Below are 18,841 nucleotides of genomic sequence, written 5' to 3' on the forward strand. Positions count from 1 at the left end.
AGAAATGTGCACCGGTGTCCACTTACCTCAGATGTAGTCAATTGGCCACAACAGGTCGGATGTTCCAATTTTTCCTTCCTGGAGCTTTGAGGCTAATGTGGGTAATGAACAAAGAAGGCAACAGGTACCCACAATCTCATCAGTAAACACACCCAAAAGCATCTCTGAACCCACGTCTTTGTTATGGATAGACAGGTTTGTCTATGTAGTTTATGCTACAGTGTAACATACTGTTGAACACAGCAGGCAGCCATACCAACTCCATTTTGAACTTACCTGCTGTTAACCCCAGCATTCAGCCTGACTGTGAAGTTTTATTTATTTGTATATTTTCCAGTGAGTCATATTGTGTCCTAAACCTCATCCACAGCTCTGAACACTTGAGCAGAAAATCTTAAGCAGGTTGAGTGGCTTTTCTACCAAACCATTCCTAAAACAAACGAAAAATAATAAATCTGCTTCAACATAGAATAGAGGATGGCACCAGATTTAATATAAAGAGTTTGATAAATCACATAATAAATCATCTCTCCAGTCTTTCTCTTTGCATTAGCATAGGATCATTTTGTCACAGCAATAAAATTCAAAATCGCAAATGTTTTCAGCCAAATATTACGTCTAAAATCTGAGGCTCGAACAGGTCTCTTAATGTCTGTCAGTAACGCTCATTAGAAAATAAATCAATAACAGGGAAGTGATATTGAAATTTTGTAGGTAAAAGATGTCAGAGAATAACAAGTGTAAATTTAGATAACTGACATTCGTTTGTTGTACTTCAGCCACACAGAATTAATAAAAATGAATCCTTGATTCTTTTTAAACCCAAAGCCCCAAAATATCCTAAAAATCCACCCCATATTGATTCAGAAACATTTCAATAATAAATATCTGGTGATTTGTAGAGAAACAAAATAGAGCATAACCTCAAGGTTGAAAATAAAAACCAGAAAACATCTCACAAATCTGGATATTCTGTCATATATTTACAACACAGAATTGAAGGAAAAGGAGCAATCAAAAATAATAACAAGGAACTACTGACATAACTGCAAAGCAGTCTGTTACTCTGACATGTTGACAGCACGCACCAAGTATTTCAAAGGGATATTATAAACATATTTGGGTCATTTGTGAGCGTGTTTAATAAATTACATCATTCTCTCATCATACAAGGTCATCGGTCCCTGAAGCAAGGTTAGTGGTCACTCAAATGACTCGTGGCAAAGTGTTCTCCAAAGCAAGATGGAATACAATCAGTGTAGTTCTCTACATACAAAGAATATCATGCTATTGGAAAAAGAAGGAAAACCCGCTGTGCAGTCATTATGCTTGGAGTACATGAGCTTATATTACAAATCAACTGCAGTAAATATATTACTGATATATGCATATGGCCAATAATAAAAACGCAATGCGATATGGGTCATGAATATCTTGGAGCAAAACCTGAGACAAGTTTTTTTCTTTTTTTTGTTTTTGTTGAGTACACACAGCGCCTCAAACCTCTTTTCCTTTATTGTACAATCCAGCTCAAAGGAATGAGTATAGAAAGAGGTTAGGTGGAGTTTTTGGTCAAACAAACATTGTCAATGGACCATACAACAGTTTACATAAGGCCTACATTAATGATATTAGACTCAAACATGATGTTAGAAATGTTTGAGCCATAATCTCTCACTTTAAAAAAAATACACATGCTAAATGCTATACAACTACTGACAGAAATTAACCAATTGAAACAAAAGTCTATGTACGATGCCTATAATGTTGCCCTCTAATGCATTTGTTGGCATTATGGAAGTCATTTGCAGGCCCTGATTTAAACATTCCACAATACTGGTAGTTAATGATGCTTTTATATGATTTGAACTGTGATGGGTGCACAAGCATTACTTACATATACTGAAGCACTGTGTAAAGTGATCTATATTAACCCAAGGCAGATGTCATAACATGACTATATACAAACAGTCCATTCAGACACATTAATATGTTCATATCGGTAAAAGTCTAAAGTGTCAACACAACTGCTGATGGAAAAATAGCCAATGATGAAACCTGTGAAACCACAACCGTAAATACAGATATTGCATTTTTACCATCTGGTTTTTATACAAATGTAATTCTTCATTTGTTCTGACGACTCTGTAATGGAGGCTTATTTGCAAGAATCATTTATAGATGAGACATTTAATCTGACTTGTTTGTAGCAAATTCACTGGAGCAGACTCCTCTCATTATTATAACAGGTTGGTAAAAGTTTAAAAAGGGTCTGATTGCATCATGCTGAAGTCCCACGGCTTCAAAGTGTCAACAGTTATGTACAAAGAGTCTTTATAAAATTCATTGTGTTTGTGTGCATCTGTGTGGGTGTGTGAGGAGATATGGATCTAAAGGTGTGTGATGAGAAAGCCCATTTGAGTGTACATCATCTTCCAATAGTCCCCTTCACAGAAAATCAAGGGTTTGCAAGTACAAAAAAAGCACACACTCACCACAATGGCGCACAAACACGTCCATTTTAAAAAGAGAAAAATAAGTCTTATTTTACCTCTAAAATGGAAAAGATAATTGCAAAGGGGAAAGCCACTCAGATTGGTGGCTTAATTCACATAGTAAAGCCAATAGATCAAATTGAAGAGGGAAAAAGCAGCAGGGAATATTATCCGTGACCATCGATCGATGGCATTGACGTCTGTAAGGTCAGGGATTTTGATTTTAAGCTGGGAGGAGCGCCGGCGCAGTCTGGCTTTCTTGGGCTGCGCATTCCTGTCCAGGCTGTGGCGAGCAGCTTCATGCCGAGGGGCACTCTGCTTCCGGTACTGGATACCTGAGTTATCAAACACCATGGAAGTGGAGTTGCGGGCATCACTAACACTGGTGGTCACCTCATTCCCGGCTACCTCGTTATGGATTTCCAGAGTTGTCAGGAGGATGTTCCCTTGGGAATCCACCTGCAACCAGAGAAAAGTCAGTATGGCTAGGAATTTTTTTTCCCAGTTTTGATTTTACAAGATTTGCCAATTCATCACACAATGCATAATTAAGTAAATACATTCTCTAGCATACAGTGCGAATGAGCATAATATGTGATATGATTAGCAAAAAGCCATTTTTGAATATGTGTGGATTATGAATTGAGATTTTCAGTCACAGTTGTATGGATGAGTTAGAATGGAGACAGTCAAGTGAAATAAAAAAAGATACAGTGGTCCCTCAACAGAAGCAAGGGTTTCATGTCCTATAAACTTGATATACTTTGACTAATGCTACAATTTAAGTTAGGGTTATAATTTTTCTATTAATCAGCTTTCCTTTATTCTGTGTCCTTTTCTGCTGTTAATTTGCCTTATCCTCTGTATTTGCTCTCTGCTTTCTCTTTTATGTTGTTCATATGCATTTCATTTCATGCTATTCTTTTTATTTATAAATATATATATTTATATTTTCTTTGGCCTCCCTCACCCCTCCCCTTTCCATATCAATATTTTTTTATATTCTTATAGTGTAAAGCACTTTGGGCACTGGCAGTTGATTTTAAATGTGCTCTAGAAATAAATATTACTTACTTACCTACTTACTTTATACTAAAGGGCATACAAATGTGATATTGATTTGACAGTTAAAAAATCCTCTAACTCGCAAAAATCTCATGTTATTGTTTGCAGTCAGAGCAGATTCACGTATTTGTGACAAATGCTGCAATAAAGCAACCACTATGCAGTTTTTATGTGAATACTGCGTGTCAGTTTTATGTTTCTTCAATATTTTACATCATAAGTACATGGCCACACTGGGATACAATTTCTTAATTTTATGTGCTCACTATAATCATATTTGATATAAATAAACTTTAACAAAACGTGTGTAAATTAAACACATTTAACTAGATTGATCTAACTGATTACATGGACAGTGTTATATGACAAGGCCATTTATTTATCAGCTGACAAAAGATCCCTTAACAAAATGCCTGCTTAAAGTACCATGTACCCAAGATTTCTTCGTATCATAATATGATTAGTGGTCAAAAATATAATGACTAAAGTAATCAGAATTTCTCTAAACAAAATCATCATGTTGTGGTTATTTCCCAAAGGAATCCATAGTGTGCCTCCAAGAAATCCATTGTTTATTTACTTTTACCCCTGAGTCTCTATAGTCATAAATAATTCAGGAAAACATTCTAGCAGAAACATAATTACAGCTACAGCGTCCCAGTAATGATGTGGGCCAGTGTTGGTGCAATATAAACAAAAAAGCACTGAAAAAATATTAAAGAGCACTACTGTGATGGTGCTTAAACATGTGGGTCTAGGTGACCACTCGATAGTGAACTGCATCTCAAGCTACACGTGCACAAATGAAGAAAAATATGACATGAGAAAGCAAAAAGAAGAGAGTGCACCAGAACTGTTACACAGATGCACAAAATGCATGGCTGAGAAGAAATCTCTGAACTTGTATGTGCTTTACAAAGAAAACTTTGCATGGCAAGTGGGCAAAGTTTCAGAGGGAGATTACAGATATTGATATAACAGCCAGCAATTGACACTCACCCCTTGTGAGTGACGGTGGCCTTGTACCTGATTGGACTGTTTAACAGACGAAGGCTTGCAATTTCCCCCCTCTTGAACAGACTGGCCAGAAAAAACACAGAGAAGAGTTCCTCTTCATGGGAGTTTCAGCTTCAACCTTTATATCAGGAGCTCAAAAACTAAACCTGGCATTCTGCTTTTCTCTTACTGGAATATTCTGATTGACACATGCTCAGACCTGGAGCTTACTGTGAAACTAACAAAGCAATGTTCATTGTACAGTCTTCACAAGTAAACAGCTCACCATTATTGAATGTCTAAAACTTATGTTGCTATATTTAACTTCAGATTAAAAACATGAACCAGCGTTATCTTTTAAACTACTTCATAAGCTTTTATAGCGAGAGAAAGTCTAGAGACTGTCATTTAAATGTTGTCTTTCTAAAATGAGAAGATGGGCTTTAAAATGTAACCTACAGTCTTTTATTTAATGTCTTTTTTATTGTGGACTGGGAAGACAAATATCAATGTCTGATAAAAAGTTGCAGCAACTGTTAAACGTATAATTGCGCAAACATCAAGTACTTTTGTAAACAGGGAAGTCAGATGATCCTAAGCTACTACTGAGAAATTTTGTTCAAAGATTACTAAGCACTAAATGCTTTGCTGTTTCTGTATAGTAATTTGTAAAAGTCTATCCCAGAAGTAATATGATCTACGGGAAATCAGTTTTGCCTTGAGTTTATTCTGTTCTTTCAGCAAATATAACCTTTCTGAAATTAGAGCCTTGCCAGAACTGTGCAGTAAACATATAACTGAAAATAAACACACAGTAAAAGAGAGACTAGAAACAGGTATTTGCTTCCAAAGGTGTCACAATGACAGTAACTAATCATAATGACCCTTACCTTGTTGCCGTCATATTTTGTTCGGTCATTGTTCGCTTTCTCTGCCTTTTCAGCCAACTTCTTCTGCATCTGTGGGCCTCGGCCAAAGAAGATATAGTTAACGAAGGCGTACTCAAGCAGGGCCAAAAAGACGAAGACAAAGCAGCCCATCAGGTACATGTCTATGGCTTTGACATATGGGATCTTGGGCAGCGTTTCTCTCAAATGGGTGTTGATAGTGGTCATGGTCAGCACAGTTGTGATACCTATGGAAGAATGGATAAATATTAAATATTTCATATCTACAGCAAAAATTTTTTTTCCAACTTTATTCTCATCTACTTAAATGTTTAATTGCTGCTGCCGTACGTAAACAACATGATCTAATAATAGGTGAATGTGTTTTCATACTTTGTGTCAAAAAGCACCATCTGAGCAATCACATGTATGACGTATTGCTATGTCCCTGATGGGGCACATCACCAAAGACTTGAAACAGATTTTATAAAGCACCTTTATGGTTAATCTCTTGTTCAAACTTTTAGCCCTCTAAACAGTGAGTGAGTGAGAGTAATGAGTAATAAGCCAGGTCCATGAAGTACTTTGCATCTGATAGGTCCTTAATTATCTCAATTCTGTGCTGAATATGTGCAAACACTGGCTCAGAAACAACCACAATGCATGCAGCAAAAAAAACTAGACAGTGTTTCTTTTACGTAATGACAGAAACTGGAAACTTCCACATGCTAATGCATTTTACTCTGCTCAACATGGTCATGCATTCATTGCAACTACTCTGGTAGCAAGAGGAAAAAAGCCTTTGAATTTCAAAGGTATAATAAATCATCACCAATGTATTAGTACAATGTTAATATCCAGAACTTCACCATCATCAGTGTTATTTTGCCCAATGCAAATTAGCTGTAGAAAAGGGGTTCCCAGAATATTTAATATAGACTATTGAACCTACTCTACGTTGCACAAAATGACATTTTATTAAGTGAAAACTTCTGAAATTGTATCAATACATCTGATATTTCTCATGAGATTGCTGCAAGAACATTAAAAGTTAGTTCATTCATTATTTATTGTTGCAGAGCAAACGTAACACATTCTTTAGCTATCTGCAATATTTAGTAAGCTTTAGTTAAAAACAAAACAGCCGTTGTTCTGGTGCAACCAAAATAGCTGATCAAATACCTATAGTGCAGTTTAGAAATAAGATGTATATGAAGCTGTATACATAGAAAAAAAAAACATTGTGACACTGAGATTATTCAGAGGCTCAGCCAAAAGAAGTGTGATGAAATCCTTCTCTTTTGACAGCTCTGCTCTGCCGCCCACCATGAATCTGGACTCTGTGGATGGGTGCTACAGATTGAGCTCTGTCAGAGTGCAAATGCCAAAAATGAGCTCTGCTTACTAAACCTAATTACACAATCATACTGTCAGATCTCACAGTGAATCATCCACTTGTGATGGCAGAGTATGCATTGTAAAAACGGTCTCGTTTTCATTATATATTCATGATTTAAGCTTGCTTTCTACATGTTTGCTCAAAGGTAACAAGTACCATCTTTTGCAACTGGCTACTACACTTCAGAAGTGCCCCTTAAAAGATGGAAAAGAAGGCCCTTCAGGATATGAAGCTTTAAAAAATGAAAGGTCCATCTGTGGCAACATCAGAGACAGAGGACTGGAACTAGAGATATGCATACATCAACAATGCATATAAAAAGCATAAATGATCAACATGCTTGGCAGCAATCTAAGAGGAAAATTTAGCACTCAGTTGTGATTTTTTTTGCTTCTTTTTCTTGATATTTTGCTTGTTATCCTCCACATTATGTATACATAATGATATTAATTTTCCATGGACATGAGTTTTTTGCTGAATTCTACTGATTTGTACACTGGAAGCAGATTTGCTTTCACATCAATTTCACATTCTCTGTATTATGTTATTCTTTTACAGGAAATAGGTGCATTTTGTTGGCCTCAGACAAGACTGATAACCAACAATTGAGGTTGTTTAGATGTGAATTTCACTTGATGGATTTACATTGTTCCTGTTGTCAGAGTCAAATCTGACCCAAAACATTCAAGATATTTTACTAATAAATATTTAAGCATGAGAAATGAAAACATATAAAAATCCTTATACCCTCTATGTGGGGTTTAGTTTAGTTACAGCAGAGTGCTGGAGCTGTTTGTCTTGATCTGGGTTTGGCTGCTTTATTGTATGTTATATCCAACAGCGGCAGCCTCTTAATGAAGCAAATGGGATCCCACAGCATGGTGTGATGAGCTTGTCTTAGGCACATTAACTTCAACACACATTGGCACTTTGGTTTTGTCAGTGGTGTGTCCCAAATCTGTGTCCCTAAACCCTGCTGGAATGTACTTCAGAGAAAGCCACGCTGAGCAAAGGCCTGTTTGGTGAGTTTAGACTAGAAGAAACTTTACAAAATGAGAGCCTCATATTTCTTTGGCATGGGGTTACTGTAGAAAGTTCAAAGTGAAATGTACTATTTTACGTCTTTAGAATACTGCAACAAAATATGATCTAGATTCATAGAAGCCTTATATCCATTGTATTAAAATGTATGTACATACTTACGTACATACATTAGCCACTTATATTTGCATTTAATTGGCATTCTGCCATGGGCACACAGTGGCACAGCTCCAGGGACCTGTCTGCGAGAAGTTTGGTGTGTTCTCCCTGTGTCCGCATGGGTTTCCTCCAGGTGCTCTGGTTTCCTCCCATGGTCCAAAAACACACATTAGTAGGTGGACTGGCAACTCAAAAGTGTCCATAGGTGTAAGTGGATATGTGTTTGTGTGTATCACCCTTTGAAGGACTGCCTTGCGCCCAATGATTCCGGGTAGGCTCCGGACCCACCACGACCCTGAATAAGTAGTTACAGACAATGAATGAATGAATGAGTGGCATTCTGGACAGGCTTTTAGTCTGCAATTCTGATATTTTCACTCCTTGTCCAAATGTCATATAAACATTCTATAAAATTCAAAACACAATATCTCCTTTCAAATCCTGCTTTTGTTATCTGTTGTAATAACAGTGATTCAGAAGGTTATCATTATTATAGTGATAAGTAAAAAGGAACTAGGTGTAAGGATAAGGTTGAGGTGAAAGCCTGAAAGATCAGCTGCCACTATGAGCTTTTATTTATTTATTTATTTTTTTTCAAATTACATAACATGCTTTTAACTCACACTAACAACACATCCCCCACATTTACATCAACTATTCTATATTATATTATCAAAAAATACTTGTGTTTTGTGTTATTAATATCACTTAACACAATGACGCATTGTCCTCCACGGCACTGTGTTCAATATTTCACGCCTGGTTTCTGGCCAGTATGCTACTTATTTAGTATCTCCACCCTTCAGTAAATCACGACCTGACATTAGGCAGCTTGTGTGTGAGGAGCAGGGTAATGAGGGAGGTTGGGGCTCTCAGTGCTCTCTCAGTCACGGGGCTAGCAGAAATCACTTAAATCTCCCTTTATGAGACAGAGCTCTAAGCTAGTGCTGACATTCAGAGAGCAGTGCAGTCTTCGAAATTCCTGCTTCTGAGAGAGGGAAACCATGCACGTTTCAAATTGACCATGACAATAAAACTGAGGACTTGACTCTTAATAAACATGAAAACACAACACATCTTGTCTTGTCAAGGTGGTGATACCACAATCTTTGTTCAAGATTTACAAAATCCACAGACACGAGACATTTTAGGTAAAACTATCATCACCATCATCTTTTCTGTTTAATATATTTCAGGGTTGCAGTGGCAACATTGCAAAAAAAGAAACCCATGCATGTCTGTTTTCCTGCTCCCCCGGGGGATCCCCAGGCCTTCCCAGGCCAGCCAGAAGATATAATCCCTTCAGTGGGTCCTGGGTCTACCCTCTTCCAAGTTGGCCATGCATGCTATACCTCCAGTAAGATGTGTCCAGGAGGTATCTTTATCAGATGCCATAACAACCTCAATTGGCTTCTTTCAACATGAAGAAGCAGCGGGATTTAGCTCCTCTTGAATCACTGAGTTCTTCATCTGATTATGCAGAATAAACCTTTCAGCCAATTGTATTTGTCATCTTGATCTTTTCATCATTACCCAAAACTTATGTCCATAGGTGAGAGTGGGGACCTAGGTAAACTAACAACAAACTCTCCTGAATCATAATTCAGGATAATTCATAATTCATAATTGTTTCTCCTGAATCATAATTCCAACTATAGGAAGTATTAAAAAAAGGTGGGGGAGGGAATCACCACCCAAGTTTGCCTATCCAAAGGCACAATGTTTATGTGATATCGTCTTCCTGTTAAATCTTTCCAGAATCCTTACCACAGCACAGCTTTCTTACTACATCAGTAACTTTGGCTAAAGAAATGGAATCTGACACTCCAGATACATATAACTGCATAGGAATTTTGCCTTATAGGTTCATGATTTCCGTAAAGTGCTCACTCCACTGTTTGGCTATACCCTCAGTCGAGTTCAGAATTTCACCATGCTTGCTGATCACAGCTTGTACCGTGTTGCCCAATTCCACTCTGAATTGTCGGAGTGTTTTCCAGAACCTCTTTGAAGCTGCCTAAGAGACATTCTCCATTGCCTCTCCAAACTCCTCCCATGCTCCAGATTCTCCTGCTGGTACCCAGCCACTGAATCAGGAGATCCCTGAGCCATCCAGCCTCTGACAACCTCTTTCTTCTGTTTGATGGCTTCCCTCATCACCGGGGTGTTGGGTTTCTGCTTTAACAGGAACCAACAAGCTTTTGAACAAAGCTATGTGCAGCTTTTGACCACAGCTATATGCATCTGCTTCTGGAATGGAGGTCTTGAACAAGGTCCGTTCAGACTCCATGTGACCTACCTTCTCCAGAACATCTGAAGAAATGTCTTTATGAGGTAAGAGTTGAAATCAAACTGTCCTCTGTCAGCTTTTCCCAGCAAACCCTCACTATACTATATGGGTCTATAAGGTCTGGCAGATTTCCCCTGATCCAACTCAGTATCAGATGGTGTTCAATTGACAGCTCAGCCCCTCTCTTTACTCAAGAGTCCACAACATGGAGCCTCAGTCAGTCAGAAGACATGACAACAAAGTCAATCATTGAACATTCGTCCATGGCGCTCTAGTAAAAAATACACTATTGAACAACCATGTATTTAAATAACATCCACTACTTGGGATCAGGCCAAGCAAGCTATTCCTTACAATCACTCCTCCCCAGGTTTCCTGGGCTTTGCCAACATGAGCATTGAAATCTCCCAGCAAAACAATAAGTTCAGTGACTGGAATCCTGTGCAGAACTCCACCACTGGAGTTCGTGTGGACACACAATCCTCCCATGTTGCCATTTTGGACTGAGCCCATCCAGGTTGTATGTGCTGCCATCAAGCACTCGCCATTAGACAATACCCCTAGACCTTCGTCCAGGGATATATCCTGGTAACCCTCTCCTGGTCAGGGTACGCAATATTAACTTTCTTGTGCTGATAAATGTGCTTCTTGGATCATGTTTGTCTGGATTTTCACTACACATTGGGAGGGATTGACAAAGCCTTGGAGCTCAAAGCTCCAGATGACATAGCCCTAAAATTTATTAGATCACACAAGCCCTTCTATGATAAGGCCCCCGATCCAGGAAAGGTTTTCAATTCCAATTTTAAATAGATTTGTTTTTCTAAAAGAATATAATAATTATTAAGACAGCTCTTTCACAACTGTATTTTTTTACAATCATATTCTAGTTTTCAGGTACAAACAACACTTCCAAAAAAGCTGGGTTGCCTTGCAAATAGTACATAAAACAAAATGCAATGATCTGCAAATCATTTAAATCATATTAAATTGTAAATGCTGAACCTGAGAAAGATAGTTTTCTAAAACAAGGCTATAGTTACTATTGTGTTGCATCACCTTTTCTTTTAACAACATTCTGCAAATATTTGGGAACCGAGGAGACCAACTGCTGTAGTTCTGAAAGTGAAATGTTTTCCCATTCATACTTGGTACAGGATTTCAGCTGAACTCAGAATCTCCGTAACTCAGAATCTCCGTTATACTTTTTAATGCACCAATTGTTTTTAATGGGTGACAGGTCTGGACTAGTTTAGCACCTGGATTCTTTTAATAAGGAACAATGTTGTTGTAATCCATGCAGAATGTGGACTGGCCTTGTCTTATTTTTCCCACCTACAAAGAATGGAGAGGTCTGTAATTTTTATCATAGGTACACTTCAACTGTGAGGGACAGAATAAAAAGCTAAAATCCAGAAAATCACACTTTATGATTTTTAAATAATTAATTTGCATTTTATTGCATAAAATAAGCATTAATTCACCTACCAACCAACAAGAATTCTGGCTCTCACAGACCTGTTAGTTTTGTCTTTAAGAAGCCCTCCTATTCTGCACTAATTACTTAAGTCTGGGGCTCCATGCAAGATCTCACTTCGTGGGGTAAGGGTGATTCTGAGAAAGGTCAGAAATCAGCACAGAACTACACGGGAGGACCTCATCAATGACCTGAAGAGAGCTGGGACCACAATCTCAAAGATAACTGTTAGTAGCACACTGGATTAAAATTCTACAGGGCACGCAAGATTCCCCTGCTCACGCCAGCAAATGTCCAGGCCCGTTTGAAGTTCGCCAGTGACCACCTGGATGATCCAGAGGAGGCATGGAAAAAGGTCATGTGGTCAGATGAGTCCAAAATAGAGCTTTTTGGTATCAACTCCACTCGCTATGTTTGGAGGAAGAAGAAGGATGAGTACAACCCCAAGAACACTTTGGGGGTGCTTTTCTGCAAAGGGGACAGGATGACTGCACAGTATTGAAGGGGGGAGGATGGATGGGGTCATGTATTGTTAGGTTTTACAACCATCAACCTCCTTCCCTCAGTAAAAGCATTAAAGATGGGTCGTGGCTGGGTCTTCCAGTACGGCACTGACCAGAAACACACAACCAGGGCAACTAAGGCGTGTTTCCATAAGAAGCATTTCAACTCCTTGACAGGCCTAGCCAGACTCCAGACCTAAACCCAACAGAAAATCTTTCGAGGGAGCTGAAACTCAATGATGCCCAGCGACAGCCCCGAAGCCTGAAAGATCTGGAGAAGATCTGTATGAAGGAGTGGGCTGAAATCCCTGCTGCAGTTTGTGAAAACTTGGTCAAGAACTACAGGAAACATCTGACAAAGGTTTTTTGTACCAAACATTAAGTTCTGTTTTTCTATTGTATAAAATATTTATTTCATGCAATAAAATACAAATTAAATATATAAAAATAATAGAATGTTTTTTAGATTCTGTCTCTCATACTTGAAGTGTACCTACAATAAAAATTACAGAACTCTCCATTCTTTGAAGGTGGGAAAACTTGCAAAATCGGCAGTTATCAAATACTTATTTCCCCCCACTTTATATATATATATATATGGTTTATTTTTTTTTTGCATTTGTGAGTTTAACTTGCATTTGTGGATGCAGCAATAAACCGTGTTCACAGATAATGATTTCTGTAAGTGTTTCTGAGGCCATGCAGTGATTTCAACTGCAGAATCATCTCTGTTTTTAATGCAGGCCTTAGGCCCTGAAGATCATAACCAGCCATTATTGGTTTTGGGCCTTGACCTATGCATATTGAGATTTCTCTGGATTTTCAGAATATTTTAATATTATTATGTACTTTATATGATGAAAGCCCCACCTTATCTTTAATATTTTACACTGAGAAAATTGATTCTTATTTTCAAATTGTTTCACTGTTTGCCTGTGCAGTCTTTCACAGAGTAGTGAACCCCTCCCCATCTTTACTTCTGAAAGACTCAGCATGGTCTATTTAAACTCATGACCTGTTGCCAATTAACTTAATTAATCTTTTTCTGGCATTACACAACTTTTACTGTCTTATGGTTTCTGCCCGATTTTTCTGGACCTGTGGCTGACATCAAATTAAAAATGGACATATTTTACAGAAAATAAGATAAAAAAAAAACAAAAAAAACCACACACACACATCTCAAACAGGTGAATTCAGACAGCCTGGGTTTCTTATTAACCTAAGGAACTAGTCCTGTCATAGGGTGGGGCTACAAGTTGCAAGTGAGTGGAGGGCAAACTGTAAACAGAGCAAGGGACTAATGACATATTCATAAATCTGTGCCTATTGAGTGAAGGGAAAGGTGAAGAGTAAAATCTAAGCCACTTTTAGGGCCACAGCAGATATTTTTTACATAATTTGGGGGAACAGATTTGAGTTTTTAGGGATTAAACTGATAACAAGCGAGGAAGTACAACAGAAGCAATGGTTCAAAAGCACATTCGTTGGTAAGTGTTTTAAAGCCTAAAGAGTAATTAGTGTGGGCCACAGTAGCTTACAGGGAAACTTGTCTCCGGCACATTCACTCTCCCCTGGGAGGGCTGATATCTCTTTGTTGGGAAAAGGCTCTGTCTACTGACTGCAAAGTGGGCCTGGCCTAGTTTTTACCCTGACCAACCACATTAACATTTTAAGATACATTCAGTGCAATTCCTGGAATTACAATCCAGACATGCTGTAAATGAGAGTGTGACCACCCCACATGGTACTGCTCTTGAACTCTAAGAGAATGAACATGTTTGTTAGAACATTCTGTCTCTGCTGTCCAAGCATATGGCTTTAATCATTTATTGAAAGACTCATTTGTCAGAGGGACCAGTGTTCTATGCTCATCAAATTAATTCTATAATAAAGAAACACTGAGTCCAGACTTAGGCTTTGGCCAACATATGCCATTCCATAGAATTTGAGTTAAGGCAAATAGCCGCTGAACATAAACTGAGGACACCATATGTTACACATATGTAATGACTTGTTTGGTGTCAGCAAGTTCACTTACAGAACTGGGTTTAGAATTATGTTTAACACAAGAGATCTGTCCTCAAACTGGAGGTCAATGACAGTTGTGCAATTCTGTTATATAAAATGTCTCAAATGAACATTATATGCAACTAATGCTGAAAGTACGTCTTCTGACATGTCAATGCTTGTTAAATGCTGTTTAACAGACCAGCAATATTTCAAAAGATTGTAATTATTTTAAAGAGCAATGCTGAATCTTTAAATTAAAAGTAGTACAAAAGATGTGTATTTAATGTTTTTCTGAAGCCACTGTATGTCTTATACTACACAGAGATCAAAAGGCAACTTTGTAGCATTGGTGCTAAAAAGTTACATCTTATATTCACATGTCTCCCTAATACTACATATATATTTATTTTATTCCTTTTATCCATATTCCCTGAACTGTTTGATATCTTGGTGAACACTGAACCAAGAGGGTGAAACCTGCTACGTAATCTACCCTAGTGTAATTAAAACTCGTTATGCCTGTTCTGCCAGACACTGTGGTGCATTTAACTCACATTTAAGCTCAACATTCCCCACCCCTCCTCATTCGGAAGAATTCCGCCATGTGCATCAAAGTAAACACACAAATAATGTTTGTTTATAAAGTATATATATATATATATATATATATATATATATATATATATATATATATATATATATATGTGTGTGTGTATGTGTGTAATATGCTTTTCAGACAAATGATTTATGCAGATCTGAAACCTCTATCATGAAAATAACACGAGTGGTATTTGTCACTGCACTCTCACACTTCTTTTTCAGGTTGGAGCCCCCAGAGTAAGAGGGGACTTGTGTGGGTGGATGGAGCATGTGCTGGCTTACATAACCCCAAAAGCAATGTTTCAGTGTGGAGGTGCAGCACAAGCACAAAGCGCACTACATCGATTTGTACCTGAACAGGCCACAGCATGGGAGGATCAAACTCCCCAGCCATCAGAGTGGAGAGCAGAGGAGTTACCTAACCAGACCAAAATACACCTTCACACGCACTGCGTACACACTGACTGCAGCATGAACTCGCTATTGCATTACATTCAGCAGGAGGTAGCAGAACACAAACACCAAGAAAACACTCTAAATACACATCACCAGATCCTTAGATAATGGCTGATTTATCTTCCTACTTCCGAAAAGGAAGCGTTTAGAGTTTTCCTCTAGAGCTGTGTTTTACATGTAGTTAAATCAATGCATTTTTTAAATACATCCTTCATGTCAAATATATTAAATCATTTTAGACATTTAGGTTCCTGAATTTTGTTTGTTTTAAGATCTAGATCAATCTAATTTAGCTAACACATACTGGATAAGTATTTACTTAGTGTGTAACAATTACGTAACTTTGACAGTCAGTACTGTGGTGATATGAGGATTCATGGAGAATAGATATTCTATTATTTATGCCATCTAATGTAAATACTGTTTGAACACCTAAGTATTAACTCACTACAGCTTTAAGTTTCTTCCTTTGAATTTTGTTCAAAATATTAGGATAGCAAAATGAATATTCAGCACAGTGAATCAAATTGAGGTCTGAGTGTATCATTACACCCCTATTAACCTTATTATTTACACCAATTAGCATTATGCCAACTGTAGGTAATTTGTCTAGAAAGGTCTGGTTGCAGTTTGGGCTCCACAGTGCATGTGTGATGCAAATTCATCCGCAAGCATTAAAATGCACCCTCAAACCATGGAAGCAGATGCTCTGCAAGGACAAATCACCACTGGAGAGGAGCAAGAGATTTTGTCCTTGTTAATACTATGAGTGACATGCTTATGTTTTTAGATAATAGCTAATTTCTTTGGCCACTGACAGTTTGTGACTTGAGAATGCATTTCAGGGGCTTGGTGGTGCATTTATGTTACACATGCCCTGTGGAGCCCCTAGTTCAACCAAAAAACACTTGATGTGTAGATGTGCATGCCACAGTTACATCAAACGGGTTGGCTGACTGAAAACATGTTGAGAATTAATTTTAGCTGCTTCAAGACCACAGAAGTCAGTACAAACTATTTCAGTCCAGTATGAGTCAGTATATGAGTCTAGTCATTTGATTCTGCTGTTTACAAACAGTAATACTGCATAGCACAACAATGATTTTAAGCTTACAGATTTAAATGTTTCATGCATCAAGACTTCACTGAACTCAAAAATTGTTTATATTTACAAAACACATCTGAGTTGGTCAGTGAATATATGACAATCTTTTCAATGTATTTTGTCTGTGAAGTAAAGGTTTAAAGGAATGTTTAAAAAAATCACAGATTCTTGTGTTTACTGCATTTTCAATATGTCCCAAATATTATTAGAAACATTCTGTTCGATCGAAACATATTCGATCATTAGCCAATACCTGAATAAATTCATCTTTTAAAAGCTTAGCATATACCAAGACCTCAAGAGCATCCTACAATGTCAGTTCAGCTATCAAATAGAAAACTCAAATTGGAAATGATAGCAGCGTAACTCTATCTGCATTATCCAATCCTCTTACACTTCCTTTCGGAAATGACTGGACTTCTAAAGTATGTGTGAGTGAGTGTGTGTGTGTGTGTGTGTGTGTATGTAATGCAGCCGGAGCTACTGACAGCATCAGTGCCAGATCCGGATGAGGATGCAGAGAATGGATTGCCTCTGCCCCACTCCCAGCTCAGACAGAGTCATTTAAAGCCCAGATTCATCGCTGCTGCAATGGGCTGCAGGACTGAAAGGGAGGTTAAATGTAATTGTTTTCTAGCTGCATTGATCTCTGTGTTTTTAGTGGGTTACCTTGCAGCACAGAAGAAAGAGAAAGTAAAAGTGAATGAGAGAGAAAGCACTGGAGCTCATAATGATGCACAGCAGCAGGTGAAGTGAGTAGTGTGTATGTGTGTGGGGACCCTGGAGACTTCTCTATCCCAGTGCAAAGTGCTCCCATTTCTCTGCTTAATGTGGTTAATGAGGATAGTCTCACAAAAGTAGACCGCCTCACCTTCCAGCGCACAACATATTCATCTCTCTCTCTCTCTCTCTCTCTCTCTCTCTCTCTCTCACACACACACACACACACACCTACCTGAGGGCACACTTGAACATTGCTATTTTTTGATCGTTAACACTCTTTCTCACACATATACATTTCCTGTACATATATCATTATAAAATATACCACAGGGCAGTAGATAAAGTGAAGCAAATAGTAAAAGTAGTTATAGAGGTTAAAGTGGGATATACCTTCTGGTGTAGTTGAAAGATTGGTTTTATAGATGTGTATTTATAGATAGTGTATTTTAATATTTGAAGCAAATAATGATTTATCAACAGATTCTATCTGAAAGCTTATGTTTAAATTTGAGTAATAATTTTGAATTGTAAGTATGAGGGTGAAATAAGTGCATCCACTAAAAAGATCAACTGAAAATAAAGTCAGACCATTTTCGAGGGGAAACTATTGCAAGTGGCAGAAAACTATCCAAAGAGATCACTCCAGACTGTGAAAAACAATAGCGAACAACATATTGTGAAATGTGATATGTTTGTGATATAATGGGCTAGCTCTGGTCATAATCATGAACATAGTATAAATTTCAGTCACTTTTTTAAACAAGGACTGGTTTTATACATAGTGTAAATTTAGCATGCGTTCAGGCCATTTATGGCATGCTCTACGTATTAATGCCTGGCCTTACTTAGCGTTATTTATTCCACAGTCCATACGAGGAATATATTTTCATATTACTGTGCATTAATACAGAATTCAATACTAAAAGTGTCTTTTCCAATCAGATTTACTCGGCTGAATCCTGTATTTTAGGCTTGCCTGAAATGACTAATGACTAAGAAATCTGGCATAATTTGAATGCTTAAACATTATGAAAGCTACAATGTGCACAGTTTTTATACTTTACGTACTGAGTGTAACACCTGAGTCCAAGCCAAGAGAAAACAGCATTTAGTGTTGTTTTACATGTTATAGTATAAAGATTTGTACAATCTAAGCTTGCACTCCCACCCTGTGCTCCAGACTAGAGTGCGAGCGTGTGAGTGAGTGAGGAGGTGGTGTAGGAGGTGGAGGCAGCAGCAAGGGTGAAATGAAACACAGAGCTGCCTGCTCTCTCAGAGTCCTCACATTCACTCCAGCTGGAGCAGTCCAGCAGCCTTTAGGGCAGAGTGAGTCACAGTCCAGCCCACAGGACCTACACTGCTTCAGGTCCACACACACACTCACCCACAGAAATACACAAATCAAGTTTACAGATTTACCCCATCTGAGAAAGCACTGGTATAGTTGTGCTTTCTAAATATACCCCATTATGAGTGTGTGTCAAGAAGTAAAAGTAAAAGGAAGACAAAATAAATTAAACAGGAGAGTTACGGTGTAAGGAAAAATTGCAAGTGAACTAGTCATTCACTGGAATGGAAAGGTCAATACCTGGAAATATGTGAAAATAAACAGAAACACTTTAAATAATACAA

At 37.9% G+C, this 18,841-nt stretch overlaps 1 protein-coding gene across 3 annotated transcripts in view; it reads right to left on the minus strand.

Moving 5' to 3' along the window:
• Positions 1 to 507: 507 nt before the first annotated feature.
• Positions 508 to 18,841, minus strand: part of gabrb3 (gamma-aminobutyric acid type A receptor subunit beta3) — a 56,691-nt gene continuing 38,357 nt past the window's right edge. For 2 of the 3 annotated variants that reach the window (XM_066666316.1, XM_066666314.1), the window contains exons 8-10: positions 5,447 to 5,691; positions 4,560 to 4,640; positions 508 to 2,954 (exon numbers count right to left, since the gene is read on the minus strand). In XM_066666316.1, the coding sequence (XP_066522413.1) occupies positions 2,604 to 2,954; positions 4,560 to 4,640; positions 5,447 to 5,691 (677 nt within the window). In that variant the 3' untranslated portion in view covers positions 508 to 2,603. The remainder of the gene's footprint in view (positions 2,955 to 4,559; positions 4,641 to 5,446; positions 5,692 to 18,841) is intronic. The other variant, XM_066666315.1, reaches the window with a different exon arrangement.

Source organism: Hoplias malabaricus, chromosome 3, assembly GCF_029633855.1.
Source record: "Hoplias malabaricus isolate fHopMal1 chromosome 3, fHopMal1.hap1, whole genome shotgun sequence".
NCBI lineage: Eukaryota > Metazoa > Chordata > Actinopteri > Characiformes > Erythrinidae > Hoplias > Hoplias malabaricus.